The following is a 22,961-nucleotide window of genomic DNA, read 5'->3' as shown; positions in this document are numbered from 1 at the left end:
TCTCAATATCGGAATCCCCCTAGGGATTCCGATTTGAGTTCACGTATCATTTCTGTAATACTGTCGTGTTGATGGACTCCACCTGAAACAAATCTAGCAGTACTCCTTCAAATTGCTTCGGTTTCTTCCTTTAACTCGAGCTGGTGGGATCCTGCACAGTCGGATCAGTACTCAAGAACGGTGTGCGCAAGTTTCCTGTATGCAGTCTCCTCAATAGACGTGCTACATTTTCCCAGAATTCTCCTACTGAACCGAGTCGAACGTTAACCCGACCTTACATGCTCCTTCCATTTCCTGTCGCTTTGCCACGTTCTGTCTAGAATTATTACCGCCGTGACTATGTAAACAGAACGCCACTGTACTCGAAGATTATAGGACTGTTTTTGCTAATCATATGCATTAACTTACGTTTTTCCATATGTAGAACATGCTGGTCGAGGAGTGACTGTATAGAAAACTTTGAGCGACTTAGAGATTTTATGTAGGACTGATTGTTTTTAATATTCTAGATCTTTCGCTAACGTACGTCGGTGATAGTTGTTGTCTCCTTCCATATCGGTCTTTCTGTAGACGTAGAAATGCTTACTAACTTATAGCTGTCGACATTTCGGCGTTCCTTTTTTAACCAATAATCCGAAAATCTCTGTTTTCGCAGAATGTGTCGATGTTTTTTATTAACCTACGGTGGGATATTTGTTCTTAATCCTCTTACTCGGGCATACTTATCCAATGTGTGATTTAAAATCTCTTTAATCATTGCTCATAACTCCTCGGTGTCCATCATATTGGAACTAAATGATGTCCATTCACTATCTAAGTTGGACTTTAACAACTACTTATCTGCTCTTTACAACATAAAAACTCTCCTAGCCATCTTGAGGGATTTATTACCTCGTGTAACCATCTTGGCTATGATATCTCGCCTACTGATTCTTGCCTCTTTACTGACACTATTGATAACATCAGGCCTGTTTGTGGCTACGAGGTCTAAAATACTTCCATTGCGTGTTGGTTATCGAACAGCTTCCACTAGACAGTAATCTATTGATCTATGATCGAGGCTAGTCAAATTGTAATTTATCTCTTATGTTACAGATTGGAATATGCTTGATTTACACTCCTGGAAATGGAAAAAAGAACACATTGACACCGGTGTGTCAGACCCACCATACTTGCTCCGGACACTGCGAGAGGGCTGTACAAGCAATGATCACACGCACGGCACAGCGGACACACCAGAAACCACAGTGTTGGCCGTCGAATGGCGCTAGCTGCGCAGCATTTGTGGACCGCCGCCGTCAGTGTCAGCCAGTTTGCCGTGGCATACGGAGCTCCATCGCTGTCTTTAACACTGGTAGCATGCCGCGACAGCGTGGACGTGAACCGTATGTGCAGTTGACGGACTTTGAGCGAGGGCGTATAGTGGGCATGTGGGAGGCCGGGTGGACGTACCGCCGAATTGCTCAACACGTGGGGCGTGAGGTCTCCACAGTACATCGATGTTGTCGCCAGTGGTCGGCGGAAGGTGCACGTGCCCGTCGACCTGGGACCGGACCGCAGCGACGCACGGATGCACGCCAAGACCGTGGGATCCTACGCAGTGCCGTAGGGGACCGCACCGCCACTTCCCAGCAAATTAGGGACACTGTTGCTCCTGGGGTATCGGCGAGGACCATTCGCAACCGTCTCCATGATGCTGGGCTACGGTCCCGCACACCGTTAGGCCGTCTTCCGCTCACGCCCCAACATCGTGCAGCCCGCCTCCAGTGGTGTCGCGACAGGCGTGAATGGAGGGACGAATGGAGACGTGTCGTCTTCAGCGATGAGAGTCGCTTCTGCCTTGGTGCCAATGATGGTCGTATGCGTGTTTGGCGCCGTGCAGGTGAGCGCACAATCAGGACTGCATACGACCGAGGCACACAGGGCCAACACCCGGCATCATGGTGTGGGGAGCGATCTCCTACACTGGCCGTACACCACTGGTGATCGTCGAGGGGACACTGAATAGTGCACGGTACATCCAAACCGTCATCGAACCCATCGTTCTACCATTCCTAGACCGGCAAGGGAACTTGCTGTTCCAACAGGACAATGCACGTCCGCATGTATCCCGTGCCACCCAACGTGCTCTAGAAGGTGTAAGTCAACTACCCTGGCCAGCAAGATCTCCGGATCTGTCCCCCATTGAGCATGTTTGGGACTGGATGAAGCGTCGTCTCACGCGGTCTGCACGTCCAGCACGAACGCTGGTCCAACTGAGGCGCCAGGTGGAAATGGCATGGCAAGCCGTTACACAGGACTACATCCAGCATCTCTACGATCGTCTCCATGGGAGAATAGCAGCCTGCATTGCTGCGAAAGGTGGATATACACTGTACTAGTGCCGACATTGTGCATGCTCTGTTGCCTGTGTCTATGTGCCTGTGGTTCTGTCAGTGTGATCATGTGATGTATCTGACCCCAGGAATGTGTCAATAAAGTTTCCCCTTCCTGGGACAATGAATTTACGGTGTTCTTATTTCAATTTCCAGGAGTGTATATTCCAAGCTACGTATCATTATGAAAATACGGGTTTCGGGTTGGTGTACGACCCTGTGAATTGCTTTGGCTCCCCTGTGTTGTCATAGGAAACACTTGCACTTGTGTAACTACTGACATTGTTGAATTTACAGCGAAGACTAAAGTCGCCAGTGTCTATTTACAAGAATGAATTAAAGCTGGCCGCCCAGGGTTGCCGCGCGGGCTCAGGCCCTTTGCCACGATTCGCGCGGCTCCCCCCGTCCTGAATATTTATGCGCACAGTCCCATTTTGATGAATGATCGATTTACAGTGCAAAAATAGATCTGCGGTTGAGACATTATACGATAAAAACCACTTAAATTATTTTAAATCTTGTAATCAATTCGAATAATCACAAACATGTGCAAGCAGATCTCCGAAATTCAATCATTACACATTATGTCGCGTAATTACAAAGTTCCGGTGAAACCCAAGTGAAATTATCCTAAAATATTTCCAAGTCCCATTTTTGTTTCGCAGTAGTCAGGCGCAAAAAACTAAAATGTTGAATTTGGTGAGATTACGTCACCAAGGCATCTCCAGTGTGGTAGTCACTCACAGAATGTTACAGTATTGTTAAAACATGAGCCGAAAAATTACTAAATGTCGCTCACAGGAGCAGCCGAGTCACCACTCTTCTTCCTAGCACAAACCTCGCCTCTGTCGCAGAGGTCGCTAGCGAACGACTACGCGCCGATGCTAGGCCCGCAGGTAGACGATTCTAATCCTGGCGGTGGACCAATCGTATTAGGAAATGTGGTGCGTTAAATTTCGGATCACTAAACTTTGTCTAGATTAAATTCTAAACTTCTGCGCGTTGTCTCATGTAGCGAGGACATGTGACACTATAGATGATGATCTGCCCGGCGGGCCCGTTGGTTGGTTGTTTTGGGGAAGGAGACCAGACAGCGTGGTCATCAGTCTCATCGGATTAGGGAAGGATGGGGAAGGAAGTCGGCTGTGCCCTTTCAAAGGAACCATCCCGGCATTTGCCTGGAGCGATTTAGGGAAATCACGGAAAACCTAAATCAGGATGCCCGGACGTGGGATTGAACCGTCGTCCTCCCGAATGCGGCGGGCCCGTTGGAGATGTTCAAGAGAAGTAGATTATGTGCCGGCCCCGGACTTCACTTTCTCCCTCTCTCATCATCATGCAAGAGATTCATGGCGCCACACTATGCACATCTGTTACAATTATGTACACTTAACAGGTACTCCTAAGACACAACTTTCAAATACCGTGTGGAATGAGGCCATGTGTGCGGAGGGAGAAAAACTTATGTTTAAGTGCCTGGACAAGCTCTCTTGCTCATTCAGCCGGCAATATCATATGGCTCTTTATTTTCTGAGTCAAAAGCTGCCTACTGCCGTGCAAACTGAACCAGTAACGACTCAACCAAAACGACAATCAGCAGAAGACAACGAAGCCGCCTGAGACTGCCCCTAAATTCCCTCTGTGGCATCCACACCATTTAAAGTTTCAATTATTTTAATTAAATCTCAAATTTGATCAAGTTATTAATGGTATTCTGTCACAGGCCTGTCGCTCAACTTCCAACATACGATGGAACCTCAACAATAGCGTAGAATTGAGAAAGAAAATAGTAAAAAGTGTGTTCAGAGTTTGTGGGTGTATATATGGAAAGTTTTTTGTAAGTGAAATTGCTTATTATGCTCACGTATCCTTAGGTCAGCAACATTTGATCTGTATTCCATTGCTAACTGCAGTGAACACAATAAAGAGATTTACTTTGCTTATTTCTATTGATTACCTCATATGGAACAACACACAGAAGTAGTTTTACAATTATAAATGAGTTATTCATTCTAGAAAAGGTGCAAAACGGTATATGTACTAGGTAAGTTCTCAGGCATCTTTAAGAAATGTGTTTGAGTAACAACACGCATGACACGTTAAAACAAAAGGGCTTCACAGAACATTTACTCCTTTATGAAGCATTTCGTGTGATTCGTTAGAAATTTAAATACAGCAGTTGGTTTCATAAACGCAGCATATGTAGGGTTGTCAGGAACTGCCTGAAAAGCTTGTAATGGTATTCCACGATAGGTTATGCTGACAAATAACTGTCCAGAAAAATATTCTGCGCATTGCACCATTTCCGAGTTAATTAGCATTGAAGTTTGTCAATATGGCTGTTGGGCGCGAAAATTTAAGCGGCCCGCCAGAGATTGTGTAGCCAAACGTGTTCTTCGTTTGGTTTCCTATAACCGAACAAGGGAGCGACACAAAACTGACCATGGGGTGGTAGAATGGATCGATCCCGAGCCAAAGGCTGAGCACTCTCCTCCTTAATCATCTACACTGTAAAAACAACTGACACTAATTGTTTCTGGCAGGTCGCTTGAATTTCCATACGTAACGGCCTGATTGGCTAACTTCAGTGCTAACTAACTCGGAAACGGCGCAACGTATCGAATTTTTTCTGAGCAATTATTTCTCAGCATAGCCTGCCCTTCAACACCCTTACAAGCTTTTCATACTATTTCTGACGACTTTCTATAGAGTACATTCATCCCTTACGACGTAAAGTGACTTGGGTAACAAAGGATGCAAATAATGCAACACAGAAATGTTTAACATGTTTTAGATGAGAAGATACATCGTTTGGAGAATTGCGATGCTGTTCTAACCAAGTCTACAAGTTACACATTATCTTATCACGAACGTGGCCCGCCGAATGCGAAAATAACTAACCAACGAACAAACTCTTCAAGGCTTCCCAAGGAAATTTTTGAAATGTATTTGTTGTTTTCGTAGGAATATGTGGACGAAGCTGATACCTATGGGATCAGAAGACCAGTACAACGCAATGCTTGGAATTGAGAGTGCCACTCCTTTGGACGCCGGTTGGTACACGTGCCAAGTCGTCGACTTGGAGGTGCAACAGTGCAAGTCTGTATACGTCGAGGTGCTGTCTCAGCCACAAGTCAAGATCTCCCCAATGAGCGTAACGGTGGAACGGGTGAGTGTTATCCCTGGTTGGGAATTCATTAATGTTTTCCATTCGCTGTCTGTTCTTTTCGATATGCAGGCTGTTTAAAAGTCTTTGCATCATACGTCTAGGGGTGATAGATCACGTTAGGGACTAAATGTTCGCACCGAGAGAGGGGGCGCAGTGGTTCGCATATTGGACTCCCATTCGGGAGTACGACGGCTCAACTACGCGTCCGGCCATCCTGAATTAGGTTTTCCGTAATTTCCCTAAATCGCTTCAGGCAAATGCCAGGATGGTTCCTTCGAAAGGGCACGGCCAGTTTCCTTCCCTACGCTTCCCCAGTGCGAGCTTGCACTCCGTCTCTAATGACCTCGTTGTCGACGGGACGTTATCTACTACTCTCATTCAACTCCCCACCCACCCCCCACTGTTAAATCTTCGCTGACCGCTGACGCTTCCCGGCGACGCTGGACGTCTTTTTACTCAATTCCCCGGCCCTGAGACGACGAGATTCACTTTACTGGCGGGGTCTACTAACCAGGTGTGATGCAGCTGGGTACTACCTACACAGTAAATTCCTAGAGTGATTTTCAACAAATAAAACCTAAGCGAAGAAAGATATTTTGGAAGTGTATCAGGAACTTCCATTTTGCTTGGTCTACGCTCTTTCGCGCGGAGCAGATGACTGGATTATTGGCATACACACGTAGCAGACAGTCGACACCCTGTCGTCTCTCAAGGACATTCTCAACAATAAGAGGGCTAGCGACACCGGGAAGCGTAAGCGAGTGTTTTGCCTCCAACAATGACGTGATCTGTCACCACTAGACGTCTGATGCAAAGACTTTGAGACACCCCGTACACAAAAACAGTTAGAATGTTATTCTCTTATGTTCCAAAAATGTATACGTGGCTTAAGAGCGTATAGAATCGGTAAGAGCTTATATAATTAAAGACACTTTTCAATTATGGCATTTTCGTGTAGACGCTTTTCAAAGGTGCTGCCCGTAACTGAATAAATATCGACATTATTTTAGCAGTTATTTCCACTGCACTGAAAGACCAACTGCAAATCCACAAGACAGAGAAGAATTTCTGTTAAAATAAATTAAATAGCCACGAAAATTAATATTTTCGAGATACTTGTTTTGGGATTATTTCTCTACACATTTTCAGCTTCAATTAATGTTTCCAATCTCTCGATGATCTTGTCACTCCAAAATCATATATGCCGGATACGTGTAAGATTGACATGAAATATGTTAAAGCATTTGATAGCTAGTGTCGCTCTTTTCGTAGTCCAAAAACTGATTCCACCATCCCTTACTGAATGCGCACCCCATGGCGTTGCTTTTTACTCCCCCTTCGCTTTCTTCTGTAGACCACAGCAACTCCTAACTTAACCCTCACAGCAAACCGCGACGATGTTCCAAACGCGTTTCTTTGATGGACCTCGAAATGCTATGTGTAATTATCCTCCTCAACAGATATACACGAGACCTACAGCTATAACGTCCTCCTTACAGTTAGTGTATTAGAAGGTTGTCCAGAAAGTAAATTCCGATCGGTTGCGAAATGGAAACCATAGTGAAAATGAGAAATTTTTGTTTGCGATAGTTAACAATCTGACGCTACGAATTATCTTAGAAAATAGATTAAGGAAAGGCCAACCTACGTTTCTAGCATTTGTATACTTAGAGAAAGCTATTGACAATGTTGACTGGAATACACTCTTTCAAATTCTGAAGGTGGCAGGGATAAAATAGAGGGAGCGAAAGGCTTTTTACAATTTGTACAGAAACCAGATGGCTGTTATAAGAGACGAGGAACATGAAAGGGAAGCAGTGGTTGGGAAGGGAGTGAGACAGGGTTGTAGCCTCTCCACGATGTTATTCAATCTGTATATTGAGCAAGCAGTAAAGGAAATAAAAGAATATTCCGAGTAGGTATTAAAATCCATGGAAAAGAAATAAAAACTTTGAGGTTCGCCGATGACACTGTAATTCCATCAGACACAGCAAAGGACCTGGCAGAGCTATTGAACGGAATGGACAGTGTTTTGAAAGGAGGATATTAGATGAACATCAACAAAAGCACAACGAGAATAATGGAATGTAGTCGAATTAAATCAGGTGATGCAGAGGGAATTAGATTAGGAAATGACACTTCAAGTAGTAAAGGAGTTTTTCTATTTGGGGAGCTAAATAACTGATGATGGTCGAAGTAGAGATGATATAAAATGTAGACTGGCAATGGGAAGGAAAGCGTTTCTGAAGAAGAGAAATTTGTTAACATCGACTATAGATTTAAGTGTCAGGAATCGTTTCTGAAAGTATTTGTATGGAGTGTAGCCATGTATGGAAGTGAAACATGGATGGTAAATAGTATGGACAGGAGGAGAATAGAAGCTTTCGAAATGTGGTGCTACAGAAGAATGCTGAAGATTAGATGGGTAGATCACATCACTAATGAGGAGGTATTGAATAGAATTGGGGAGAAGAGGAGTTTGTGGCACAACTTGACGAGATGAAGGGACCAGTTGGTAGGACATGTTCTGAAGGCATCAAGGGATCACAAATTTAGTATTGGAGGGCAGCGTGGAGGGTAAAAATCGTAGAGGGAGACCAAGAGATGAATACACTAAGCAGATTCAGAAGGATGTAGGTTGCAGTAGGTACTGGGAGATGAAGAAACTTGCACAGGATAGAGTAGCATGGAGAGCTGCATCAAACCAGTCTCAGGACTGAAGTCCACAACAACAACAGTTAACTACACCTTCCAGATACTTCTCTACATAGTAACTAGTCAGTCCTAGACATTTGTCGTGCCGTTGTACCAATTTTCCAATACCCTAATCATAGAAAAACAGCTGCGTATCCTTTCCGCCAATTCTTTACGCAGATCTGCAGCTCGTTTTCTGTGCCAGAATGTTGTCTTCATAGCCAGCGGCTCATGTGAACAAAGATGAAAGTCAGAGAGAGATCAATGTTCGGGCTGTATTGCGGATGATCGAACACTTCCCATTGAAAGCGCTGCAGGAGCTTGTTCATTGCCCCTGCAGTGTGCGGCCAAGGATTACCATGAAGAAGGAAATGCATGACAGTTACGTTATGTGTGGTTGCATGAAATCAGGCGTAATCTCTTTACAAGCACCCATACCTGCCGGATGGCACTCTTTTGTGAGCATCTTTACGTGCTCGCTGTGCCCTCAGAGCTGCAAAGCGCGACGTCACACGATAGACGAGAATACTAGTGACACTGCCCAACATACCTGTGCAGAGCTTCATCGGATTATTTCTTTATTTTACATTTTGCGAGCGATCAGAATTTACTTTCTGGAGACCCCTCATAATTCTCATGGCATTACTCTATACACTAATGTGAAACGTTCTTAATTACTGCATCCTCTTACCAAACTGAACACTACACAATGTTCTTGGCACTTACCTTTACAAAATGTATAAAACTATTGTTCGTTTGGTCGTAGTCAAGCATTTGTTTCCCCTCGGCCAGGGAAAAGTCATTTCTGTGCTGTTATATACACACACATTTTTTCTGCAATCATCATTTTTCCAGTAAAGCTCTTCACATTCTCATAATTATAAGAAACCTTTAGCATGTCTAGATTGTTTTATTATTTTACATGTTTAGATGTTTAAATGTTTTATTAGTCTGAACCACAGAATTTGTAAATCACTGCTGGACATCACTGAAGCGGCGAAACCATGAAGAAGACGTGTAACAATCCTCAAATTGGCATGAAGTGTACTGATCCTTAGATAACCAAATGTTTAACAGTTCAGCCCTACTGCAAAGAGTAGGTAGGAGTAATACCATCTAGGAGAGCGTGCTGAAAAGTAACACTTCCGAATTTTGTACAACTTTATTATTTATGTCTACATATTTATTTGTCAACATAGTCACCCTGGTGATGAACAAACACCTCCCAGCGAGACACCAGTTCGTCCATACCGTCTCTTTAGATTGTTTGACTTTGTTGATGGAGTCACAAACTCACCTCAGATTGCACCGCTTCATCACTATCAAACTGAATCCCAGAAGGTGTTCTTGAAGTTTTGCAAACAGATGAAAATCGAAAGGGCCAAGTAGAGGAGATATGTAGGATGATCGATGGAAGTGAACACAAGGCGTCGGAATGTCGCAAATGTCGCAGCGCACGTTTGTGGTCTGCCATTGTCATGCTGAACAAGCCAGCCCTCCATGTGTTTTTCTGCTGTTAGAAAATCGATTACAGCATTCTGTTTCTCACGCACCGACATAGAGTACATACTGCCATGTTACACGCTGCAATTCGAAGCTGTCTGTATGCAGACATGAAAAATAACAATGTAGAATATTACGTTTGTTTTGTGACTCTTCACGCTTTCCCGGCGGATGTGTTGCAAATAGTCTTCACGGGTTTGCTGCCGGATCACGTTGTGCAAATTCCACAATATTTCCTCGGAGCAACTGTCCGATATCTTCAGGTGGTTCAACTTCGCTTGTGGCTTGGTACGACTGACGGTATCCGCACACCGACGCCTCGTTTTTAGAACACGCGCGAGAAGAATGCACAGCCGCGGAAATCGCGCATGCGCAGTGAATTGCCCTATTCAAACTCTCTCTGCCAAAAATCGCAGAGTGGCTCTCCTGCGCGTGCGCTGTACGCTGCGTTTGCCAATAGTGCGGCCAGACGTTACTCACCAACGGGCCTGTTATCGAAGAATCTTGATTTTCAAGTCGTGATTTAACAGCAGCCAATGCAGGGTTCCAGCTGTACTCAGTTGAAATCGTGTAACCTTGTTGATGAGATTATCGGCTGTACGGCAAACCCGTGAATACTATTTACAACGTTTGTTAGATTTAAAAAAGCTGTAAGAGTTTTCATATAAGAAATTCTCAGGCATTATTTTTCAGCGCGCCCTCGTACGATCTGTATACAGGGCAAGATTACACAGTGGGTTTTTCATTGTGAAATCGCATTTGAATACTGGTCGTTTGTAAGACGATCGCGTTATACCTCATACAAGGAGAAACGTCTGCCATCACGTATCAGAACTCAACAGCAGCGGAAACATGGCCTATCAAGATTTCAGTTTGTTGTTTCACGATATTCGATTGTCAAACGTGTATGGAATCGATGGGTTGAGGAGGTCCATACTCACAAGGGAACCTCCCCATCGCACCCCCCTCAGATTTAGTTATAAGTTGGCACAGTGGATAGGCCTTGAAAAACTGAACACAGATCAACCGAGAAAACAGGAGGAAGTTGCGTGGAACTACGAAAAAAATAAGCAAAATATACGAACTGAGTAGTCCATGCGCAAGATAGGCAACATTAAGGAGAATGTGAGCTCAGGAGTGCTGTGGTCTCGTGATTGGCGTGAGTAGCTGCGGAACGAGAGGTCCTTGGTTCAAGTTTTCCCTCGACTGAAAATTTTACTTTCTTTATCTCCGCAAAGTTATGATCTGTCCGTTCGTTCATTGACGTCTCTGTTCACTGTAATAAGTTAAGTGTCTGTGTTTTGCGACCGCACCGCAAAACCGTGCGATTAGTAGACGAAAGGACGTGCCTCTCCAATGGGGACCAAAAACATTTGATCGCAAGGTCATAGGACAACCGATTCCTCCACAGGAAAACACATCTGATATATTCTATACGACACTGGTGACGGCATGTGCGTCACATGACAGGAATATGTTGTCGACCCACCTAACTTGTACACTTGGCGAATGGGTAAAAAGATTCTTCTACCTTGCCCGATTTAGGTTTTCTTGTGGATGTGATAATCACTCCCAAAAAAGCGATGAAAACATAAGAGTTTGTCACATAAACTGAAAATAAAAAATTAAACTTTTCACTCGAGGGAAGACTTGAACCTAGCACCTCCCGTTCCGTAGCTACTCTCGCTAACCACGGGACCACGGCGCTCATTAACTCTCATTGTCCTTGATGTTGCCTATCTTGGCATGGACTACTCAGTTTGTATATTTTACTTATTTTTTTCGTAGTTCCACACAACTTTTTCCTGTTTTCTCGATTGATCTGTGTTCAGTTTTTCAAGGCCTATCCACTGTGCCAACTTATAACTAAATCTGAGGGGGGTGCGATGGGGAGGTTTCCTTGTCAGAGCCTACAGGGTTTCAGCAGCCATTCGGCACTACAACTAGAGCAGATACACAGATTGTTCGCTCGGCTGTGTAGGATCCTGCAGCCACGTCTCGTACCTTGGGCCGGTGTATGGGCTAGCTTGCAGCGAAGCAAGTGTCTACATAGACAGTGAGACCACGTCTGAAGCGCAACGGACTGTCAGCACAGTGCCTATGATGCAGCTTCCATTGATATGGCAGCAGAGAGAGGCACACCGGTAGTCTGGTATCATAAATCGCCTCTGGCATTGGGAAGCTGGCAACGGAATTACAGGTTTCAGTCCGACGCCTATAGCGACAGTGCGGAATCCGGCAGACGCAATGGTGCATGCCCGCTGAGCTATGCGTCCAGTGCATCTGGAGTGTGAGCCCTGTCTGCGCCACAATATAGGACCCCGCTTGCACTTTGAGTCTCTTCACTGTGAGACCATCGTTCGTACTTAGTACAGCGAGCCTCTTCCTTGTTGACATCGTGATACCTCGACTCTGTTTCTTGCTGCATTATTTGTAATGCGCCTTCGTACGCTTGGAGTAACACTGAGTACGAAGTCGTGTCCAGTACTTTAGTTAGGCTTATAAATGTCTACGGTTCAGACGAGTCCTAGTTCTGTGTGCAGTATCACGATAGACGTATCAATGAACAGAGTCTCCGACGAGACTAACCGTCTTCGGATTGTAATCGTCGTCATCATAATGGCGTATTGATGTGAAATACGACAGCGTACACAAGATGCCAATCTCTGGTTCGCATAACCTGTAATTTGGACAGCAGTTGTTACAATTCTGCCATGTTAACAACGGTGCCTGTGGTCTACCTTCGAGATCCCTGTAACGTTACCTTTCAACAAGACAACGCAAGACAGCACGTCGCACGTGTTGTTACTGACCTACCTCGATACTGAAGGCGTTCCATAGTTTATCTGGCCAGAAGCATTTCTTTACGCGTCAGCGTCGTCATGTCCGTTCCGGTAGGAAGGAGGAATCGTGGCGCTCTTCTGCTCGATCTGAAAATTTCTGCAATAGTCACTTACGTTCAGATATACTTCGCGTTGAAATTTCAGATATTGAGATAACCGATCGTGAAATAGAAAAGCACTTACAGTCGCTTAGTGGTGGAAAAGTTCAGTACCAGGCGAGATACGTGTAATATTCTAAAAGATTATACGAAAGTACTGGCTACCCTTTTCGAAGTAGTTTATCGTAAACTGCTAGAGCAATGAGAGGTACCTAGCAACTACAAGAAAGCGTCAGTCATTCCCCGTTTAAAGATGGAGCGTAGAACAGAAGCACATAATTATTGGCCTACTTCGTTGAAGTCACTCTGTTGTAGAATTATAGAACATGTTTTATGCTTAAGAATTACGACGTTTTTGGAGAACGAAAATCTGCTCTCTAAAAATAAACATGGATTTCGCAAACAGAGATCTTGTGAAGCTCAGCTCGCTCTGTTCCTCCATGATTGATGCTGTGTTCTTTGACCTCGGGAGGGTATTTGACGCCGCAGTTGACCCTGAACATAAATAAATGTAACAAAATGCGCATACATAGGAAATGAAATCCACTGCTTTACAACTACACTGTTGATGTCTAGTAGTAACTATCCAGAGCAACATTAAGCGGCGTGACCACATGAAACAAATAGTAGGAAAAGCAGATGCCAGACAGAGAGTCATAGGTAGAATCTTAAGGGAATGTAAATCATCAACGGAGGAAGCAGTTTACAAGGCGCTTAATCGACCAATTCTTGAGTATCGATCATCAATTTGAAATCCCTACCAGGTAGGACCGCTAGAAGAGAGGTGAGATCCACAGAAGAGCGGCCCCCTTTTGTCACGGGCTCATTTAGTCAGCGCGCAAGTGCTCAACAAAATCCAGTGGCACACGTTTCGAGGCAGATGTTGTGCGTCGTGGAGAGGTTTACTATATGAATTTCGAGAGAGCACTTTCCGGGAAGAGACTGACAATATTTTTACTTCCTCCCACACACACCTTGCAAAATGACCACGACTAGAAAATTCGAAACATTAAAGCTACTAAAGAGGTTTACCGACAATCATTCTTCCCACGCGTCGTTCGCGAGTGGAGCAGGATAGAGGGGATCAGTTAGTGGTATTAAAAGTATCCTCCACCACACACCGTTAGCTAGCTCGCGGAGCATGATGTAGATGTATAAATTTAATCTGTCCATGGAGAGTGGGTAATAGGTTAAGCAGCGAAGTGGAAAACTCTTTCAGGCGTTTTGTATCCTGTTGAAACATGGATGATCGGCAAGTTGTCAGTCTAACATGAAAATAAATTATTTTATCTTTCCTCCATGTTAGACAAAATGTAATGACAAACAATTCTGAATGAAGGATACTACATTCACTTTAGAGATGCCCAGATGATTGGCAAAAATTTGAGAATGAACAGGCTGCTACAAAGAATCAGAGAACTGATGGCGGATGAGATCAGTGTCAGTCACTACAGGAACAAGCTCTCAGTACGCGCCATAAGGCACCCGCATTTTGTAAACTCTTTCCGATACAGCCAGTGCCGTAACGAGTCCCCATAACGTAGTAATTTTTATTACTTTAAATATAGAAACAGCCATTTGAGATACACTTGTCAAAGTACTTCTGGTCACGGTCGATAGATTATTTATATAGTTTTCAATAAATTGTTGACTGTATTCTATTTAGTACTTATTGTTCATACAGAAAAGACATATTAATGTCTAATACCTTACACCATGCTTCCCAACGTAACCGTTTATTGGTAGAATATATATAATCACATACACGGTAATCAAGTGCAAAAATCGTTGCTTGATTTCGTGTGATACAGTACAATCAGGAAGCCAGTGAAAAAGTCACAAAATTTACACTAAAATTAATACTCACACCAAAATTTTCCTCACAGCTATAGGCACAATAACCATCATGTTACTCTGATCCATTCTGTCTTCCGTACTTAACTTCATAAAACTCTTATGTAGTTCCGTGTTAGATCCCTTGTGGCAGCGAGCATATCTACGCCCATATTTTGTCAGTTGTGATTTTATGCTTTCTCTGGTTTTTCTCAGTTTGAAAACCAGTATTGCAGTCTGTTTACGTTCGAAAAAAGCAAGTAATTCCTTTCAGTAACATCCCGTATGACCGCCTGTAGATAGTGGAAATCAAATGCAGAAAACACCCAAACTGAAGAAGTGTTGTGTCCATGATCCAGATATGTTGTATTTCTAATATATTTGTGCAAGTAGACAGCTATGGTGAATGGATGGTAGGTTTCTTTGCATAGTCTGTGTTTGATATGATATGTACGAAACTTAATGTAAGAGAGGGAGGATAAAAATCGTTAACAGTACATACTGCAGTGAAATTTTGTTAGCTCTATTGTAGGAAGCTAATTCACATGGCGAGATTTGTTGAGTGCAGTTGTTTATGTAATGATGTACTGTTGTTTATACACTGCTGTTTTTGTTGTATTATACAGATTGAGAATCTAAATTACTCTAATTACATTTTTAATAATAAACTACGCACTGAAGTTCGGAATTCACGGTAGGTAAAATAAGTGGATTAGGTGTGCCGGCTTCAGGGATACAATTAAAGTTTATCAAAAGAATCTTTATTTGCATGTTTTTTTGTGTTTATTCTAAAATAACCAACAAATTTCATAACAAAAACTGTTAACTTAGGGTCATTATAATGTGTGTTAGTTATTTCTTTGAAACAAACGGAAAATTGGAAGGTCGGCATTTACTCGAGCACGGTAGTGCATTTCATTACTGTACAGCATATGGTTGTTGTATGGCTTCGAGGAGTTGTGGCGCGTGATACGGTAGGCAGTGGCTGATCCAAACAATAGCAGACCTAATCATCTTGTGGTGCAGTTCTTCTTGTTGTCTCCGTGCTTGCTAAGAAAATGGGCTGAGAAGTTCCGCCTTATGCAAGACACGTTTTTTCTTTTTGTTTCACCTATACATGTTTCAGCACTTTTGTGCTATCGTCAGTGGGTTCTATTTTTATTTTTAACTTACTTGATGTTATTGTCCTCTTGTTTTGGTAGCTGTTCTGCTACACAATATACAACTTGTCATAGTTTTGAAGTTGTGGTACGTTTTCCTGTGTTGTTGGCGAAGTAAATAGGCTTACTCCTTTGCCTGTGTTCGCGTGGCAATGCAGTTTTTCCGATTATTCAAAACATAGCAGACCTAGTATGAGTATGCCTCTATGTCCTCCCTCCGCTGATGTTCAGCAAAAGTCGTCTTTGTCTTATCCTTACGTACTGGTAACCAGTCCAGATTCTTTGTTTCGCCTCTTAAATATTTGTTGTCAGTTTTATTGCTCTTGCGTAGCGCACAATTTATTTCGTACTAGAAGCAACACACTTGCCAGAAATGTTCCTACTCAGAGCACGCCAAAGCAATGGTTAATATATCGATATCCCGCTCGGAATCTTATCTGTTGATCTGTGTATCTTCTTCTCCTCATCCATTACTCACTATCGCTGACCTGTAAGCCTAGCACAAGTGGTGGATCCACAACTATAATAGCTCTCCTGGAGGCTCGTTTCGATAGTCCTTGTCTATTGATAACACTAATCTCTCTATACATTCGCCAGAGTATTGTATCATGGTACACTTATCCGGATTTCGCCTCTAGCCAGCCCTGTAATCGACATTTAATATATTTTCTTATTCCATTTCTAAATTATGGCATTCACTTTTTGTCGTGCAGTCTTTTTCTGAAATTAAAAAAATTTAGGTTTTTCCAAATGTGACAACATAAGTATTCGACTGAAATTTGAAAACGTTCCAGTCGATAAAATCTTGTCAATAGTATACTTAATAGATTATCGGCGTAGTAATTACTCAACTACATGCCAATATCAGAAACTGATTACAAGTTAAGTACGTTTTTAAATAGAAGTTATTGGAAACCAACATAAATTTACATTATCAAGACATGTAAAATTGCTATGATATCAATCTCAGTTCATTTGCAGGTATCACATGTTCCATGGTAAAAAAAAGAAATAAAAATAAAAAAAAAACTTTGTTTCAGGGTATAAGATGGTGCACGATCGACGAAGTATGACTTAATTGTCCGCATGTTATACCAACAGTCCTAAAAATATGTAGTACTTTACTCGCCATAAAATTCTGTGCCTAAAGAATTTTCAATATATTCCAAATAGTTTTAATGTAGTGTGCAGCACTTAAATGTGTACTATGTGAAATGTTTTCAAATGCTGCGCAAAATACCACCTCATGCCTAAAAACAACAAAAACTGTAGAAAATTGTGGAAACTGCTTATAGTAGTCTCTGGTGCTTATTCCTTCATTTGATTTCTAACTCATCTGCTAGACTGAAGGGTCAAGTAAAGAACATCGTGTGTTCCTAGGTGCACTATCGTCTAGGTACAACACTCTCCCCTACTAATCACAGTAGTTTCAACCTGTCAAAATGTACCACGAATTAGAAGAATTAAACGGCCCATCAATATTGTTTTATGGTTTGCTCCAAAAGACCCTGAGATTACGTTTGGGGTTTAAGTACATTGACTGGTGGTCTGCTGCTTAGTACAGTACACTGCCACTTCTGCTAACTCGCCATACAAATACCGACGATAAAAATGCAACCCCTCCAGTCCACAATTATTTTCAATCCGAGTGACAGCATGATTAACGATTCCCGTGATAGTAGTGGAATTCTGAGCTCATTCGAATTCTGTGCAAAGCCCTGCATCGTCTTTTGGCATATATCCTCAGTTGTAACAATGTTCATTTCTCGTCGTTTAAAACTCTCAGTGCGTTCTTTATTTGACAGAAACGCTTTCTAACTTCTCGTTTACTTGGAACCACTTTACCTTATACCTGATTTAGCACGGATTGTTACTTCTGTCGGCTGTATTTTATGAAAGCGGTAGCAGTGTCGTTTAGTGGGCCGATCATTGTAATACACATTACTTACCGCAGGTGGCAGTAATTATTCCAAGGTTGAAATAAACATCTGCATAGCACTGGTGACTACTCCGGATGTGTGAATTGCGGCGTGTGTCGGCTCGATGGGGATGGCTGTTCAAGTCTGGTTGTCACATGTCGGCGTCCGTCGATCGCGACGACCCCGATCTGTAACTGTTAAAATAATCTCCATTTGTTTGTTTAGTTTCAGATATTATTTCCCTATAACGCCGAAATGTATAAACGGCCCTCGATTATACTTGAAGAAATGATGTTCGAAGGACATCTGTCTTCTTGACGGCTACACACAGCGACTGCACCACTCGGTACCGCAACAACTCCCTTTATCTGAAGCAATAAGCCAAATATCCTTTGCGTGTTCGCGACGGGCTTATAAGCTTACGCGATACTTGATAACAGTAGTTTTTATGCCCGGTTTGCAAATGAATGTTCAAACGTAGACAATATGATGTCTCTAATTATAAGTTCCACCGTTCAAGCCGATGCCACATTATAGCCTTGCGAGGATGTTGATTTGTGAAGTATTATAGCCTCGTTAATGCATCGCTACGGTGCTAATTCAACAACTCCTACGTCGTAAATCCAGACATTGTATTCTCTAAATAACGTACAGAAAGCATCGTGACAAAAATGTTCAATTACTGTTCACTGTTAATAAGATCAGTTAGTAAGGTCACTCAGTCACCTTTAGCTTCGGGCTTCTATCAATTAAATAATTATTTCACAGATACACAATAAAGTTCAGTTAATTGATGTAGACGACACGAAGTATTAAAGTTATAATTGAGCTTATTGTGCTTCTGAATTATTTAACCATTGCACTGGAAGCACACCGCTCTGTCATTCAGGGAATTGAAGCTACAATTTACATCATGAATTCAGGCATTGACTACAGCTTCCGACAACACGGCGTGCCTGTGAAGTCCTTATGATTAGATTAGATTAGATTAATGCTTGTTCCATAGATCATGAATACGACACTTCGTAATGATGTGGAACGTGTCAGGTTAATAAAAGATGACTGGACAAGATATTACATTACACAAAATATTGCATGACACTAATGTTTAAGTTGTTGTTGTTTTTTTCCCTTAATTTATATCTAAAAATTCAGCCAATGAGTAGAAGCAGTTGTCATCTATAAATTCTTTTAATTTATTTTTAAATGTTAGTTGGCTATCTGTCAGGCTTTTGATGCTGTTTGGTAGGTGACCAAAGACTTTTGTGGCAGCATAATTTACCCCTTTCTGTGCGAAAGTCAGATTTAACGCTGCGTAGTAAAGAACATCCTTTCTCCTGGTGTTATAGCTATGTTCACTGCTATTACTTTTGAACTGGGTTGGATTATTAACAACAAATTTCATAAGTGAATATATATACTGTGAGGATCCCTAGATCCTTAAATAGATGTCTGCAGGATGACCGTGGGTGGGCTCCAGCAATTATTCTGATCACACGTTTTTGAGCAATGAATACTTTTCTACTCGACGATGAATTACCCTAGAATATGATGCCATACGAAAGCAGTGAATGAAAGTAGGCATAGTAAGCTAATTTACTGAGATTCTTATCGCGAAAATTTGCAATAACCCTAATAGCATACGTAGCTGAACTCAGACGATTCAGCAGACCACCAATGTGTTGCTTCCAGTTTAACCTCTCATCAATGGACACACCTAAAAATTTTGAAAATTCTATCTTAGCTACAGACTTCTGTTCAAAGTCTATATTTATTACTGGAGTTGTGCCATTTACTGTACGGAACTGTATATACTGTGTTTTATCAGAATTTAAAGAGAGTCCGTTTGCTGAGAACCACTTAATAATTTTGTGAAAAACATCATTCACAATTACATCACATAGTTCTTGGCTTTTGGATGTTATTACTATACTTGTATCATCAGCAAAAAGAACTAACTTTGCATCTTCATCAATGTGGAACGGTAAGTCATTAATGTATATCAAGAACAGTAAAGGACCTAAGACCAAACCCTGTGGGACCCCGTTCGTTATTCCCCCCCCCCCCCCCCCCCCCAGTTTGAGGAATCACCTGTTGTTTTAACATTACATGAACCACTTATTTCAACTTTCTGCATTCTTCCAGTTAAGTATGAATTAAACTATTTGTGCACTGCCCCCCTCAAACCATAATCATTTAGCTTATCTAAAAGAATTCCATGATTTACGCAATCAAAGGCCTTTGAGAGATCACAAAAAATACCAATGGGTGATGTCCGGTTATTCAGAGCATTTAATATTGCGTGTATATGTTTCCTAGTCAAGTCTATTTGTAGAGTTTATGTCGGTGTTTGGTGTATCGCTGTGTCCTTCAATGTTCGTGACGATCACAGATCACGACGACTAAGTCCCAGAATTGATTAAGTATCAGACGAGTTACTTTTCCCTCGCGTATAATATCTGTGTCCGTTGTCTGTCTAAACTGTAAATGTTCTATCACTTTTCTTCAGAACTTTGACGAATACGTCAAGAAAATACTTGAAAAACTTTAAATTTCCAGATCGGTCTCAAACAATCTAGTTTCGGTAAATAAGCGTGCTTCTATCGCGACGTCTACAACAGAGCGAATTAAGATCGCCATTGAAGTTTTTCATTGTAGTCGCAGCGAACTTACAGCTCGATGCGGCTACAACTCTTTTCTTGGATAAATGTTATCTCTGATCACTTTATCTCGTCTGGGTTTTAATCTTCGTAAAGCATATATTTTGAATTATTTATTTAGAGTTTCATGCTTCGTCGATTAAGTGGTCATCTGATAGTATTTCATTTAGTTCTTTCCGTGGAATTTATGTTGTTAGTTCCCGAGTATTTCTGTTGGTCAAACTTTCAAAAGTGTCAATATTTTGTTACCAGTCGATACCATCAAGGGCAGGATAACTAATTTTTATATCTTTTGCTGTCAAAAGGGATGTCACTAAGAGCTATATATGTGGGGTGTTACAGCATGCTACTATGACTATACCGTTGACAGCGAGAGATTAATCCATTGCTGACCCATAAAAATCAAAAGTGGTTATACTAAAACCAATGCATCGCAACTAGAATTTGCAGCAATAACTTCAGTGAAAATACGCTAGCGTCTATGTTTTCGAGTCACGTTACTATGACCACGTTTCAGACGTCAGGGTGTCTACAGCACATACATAACTACGTTGTGTACATGTGAAGTACTGTTAAATACATGTGAGGAGTGATAGTTTGTCTATAAACATATAGTTCGGTACCCCGCGGCTAAAAGAATGGTTTCATCAGAAGTGCACAGTGGGTGATCATTTATTTTGTGGCCAAAGAAGCAATATTTCTGAAACTCACCAGAGGATTATGTGAACCGTTTGCAAATTTCTAGGGGGCTGATGACCTCAGCAGTTAAGTCCCATAGTGCTCAGAGCCTTTTTCTTTTTTTTTTTTTTTTTTTTTGGAAAGTATAATATTTACTTGCCCGTTGAGTCGCGATTGTACTTTAGTGGATGCCGGCGGGCCAAGCAAGAATCGACGCAAGAAAAACACTGAATGTCTAATACAAAGCAATGGAGACAAGGCTATGATTTGTGGAATACATTAGTGCATTGAACCTTTGACCTTTGAGTTATGTGTAAGTTACTCTTCAGCAATGATTACAGTTTGGGGAGTGCTTTAATGCACCGAAACATTAAGTCATGTTTAAGTAATTCTTAGCCAACTTACTCCATGCTTCGATATCACATTCTCCAAGCAGTTGATGGTTGTCTTCCTTCGGAAGAATAAACTCTTATCCCACATGGATACAAATGAATGCACATTAATAAAAGAGAGCATTCGAGATTTCACATAGTTTCCGAGGCTACCAAATTCCGCGAATCTTAACGCATATTAGGAAATGTGGAACTACCACAATTGTTGTGTATGGGATGTGAATCCTCCAACACACACACTTCAACAGATGTTCACACATTGCAGACTACATGGCTATTAATAACCGTGGCGACTTACTGGCATGTGTGTGTGTCACTTCCAGGAATTTGACAATAATCCGTTTAATCGTTACCAGCAACCTCTGTTCATTCTACTTGAAATGTATTAGCAGTTGCGAATATGAACAACTATCAGCTGTAGAATGTAATGAAGACAATGAAAATTTGTGCTGGACCAGGATTCTGACCCGGATTTCCCGCTTATGGCGAGTGGTCGCCTTACCATTAGGCTATCCGAGCATGACTCACAGTCAAACCCAAACTTCGTTCAAGCGTCGTCAGCCAAGCGTCTACACCCTGCACTCGTACATTCATTCTGTAGATTCCCATACGGGTGAGACATTTTAATTGGCACTGGGCAAGCTACTTTAAAATAAAATATCTCCCCTGTACGGGAATATACACAATGAATGTACGCGTGCAGGTTCTAGACACGTGGTTGAAGACATATGGAAATTTTTATGTGGCCTTGAGTCGTACTCGGATGGTCTATTGGTAAGGTGAGCGCTCGCGATAAAGCGGGAAAACCGGGTTCGAATTTCAGCAGGCACAAATTTTAATTTTCATCACTCCATTACACACAGTGTTTCAAAAAGGATTTTGTAACTTTAAAATTTCATATAAATTTATTGAAAGAAGATATAGAACTGGATTTAGTGTTATTTTGTAGGGAAACATCAAATTTTTTTACCGTAAACTAAAGATGTTGTATGTGGCTTCTGTTGGTTATCCTGCACACATCCCATCGGGAGTAAATTTCTACTAGTAAATTGCTACTAGCGGTAGCAATGCAGGTGTAACTTGCTCAGTGGCAGTGTAAATTCTTGCTCTAAGTTCAGGCAGAGAAGCTGGCACAGAAAATACAAACACGATATCCTTGATGAATCCCCATAAAAAAAAAAACATTCGAATTGTGTCAGGTCTGGGTAACGTGGGGGCCACGCAATTGGCGCATCACGGCCAATCCGGTTGACGTGGAAAGCGGTCACTCAGAAAATCCCAGACGTCAACCAGGTAGTGGGGTGGTGCACAACCTTCCATGAAGTAAACATTTCGTTTCTGGTCATCCCTCATCGATCTGTGGCATCAAGAATTGTTGTAACATATCCAGGTACACTATCCCGTTGATGGTTCTCTCATGGAAAGAAAGAAGCCGTACAATTTGTTCTCGTTAAATGCACAAGAAACGTTCAGTTTAGGGCTATCACGGACATGTTGTAATGTTTGATGTGGATTTTCACTGCCCAAATCAAAAATGGTTCAAATGGTTCTGAGCACTATGGGACTTAACTTCTGAGGTCATCAGTCCCCTAGAACTTCTTAAACCTAACTAACCTAAGGACATCACACACATCCAT

General features: G+C 42.1%; 1 protein-coding gene across 1 annotated transcript in view; it reads left to right on the top strand.

Annotated features, from left to right (window-relative positions):
- The window catches only part of LOC124722331, a gene marked incomplete at its 5' end in the record, with an annotated part of 298,305 nt that overhangs the window by 40,641 nt on the left and 234,703 nt on the right, over positions 1-22,961 (top strand). The window contains one exon of the mRNA XM_047247507.1: positions 5,340-5,544. Within this exon, the coding sequence (XP_047103463.1) occupies positions 5,340-5,544 (205 nt within the window). The remainder of the gene's footprint in view (positions 1-5,339; positions 5,545-22,961) is intronic.

Source organism: Schistocerca piceifrons, chromosome X (genome assembly GCF_021461385.2).
Source record: "Schistocerca piceifrons isolate TAMUIC-IGC-003096 chromosome X, iqSchPice1.1, whole genome shotgun sequence".
In the NCBI taxonomy this organism is placed as follows: Eukaryota; Metazoa; Arthropoda; class Insecta; order Orthoptera; family Acrididae; genus Schistocerca; species Schistocerca piceifrons.
Note: the sequence above shows the minus strand (reverse complement) of the source record. Positions and strands in the feature narration are given on the sequence as shown.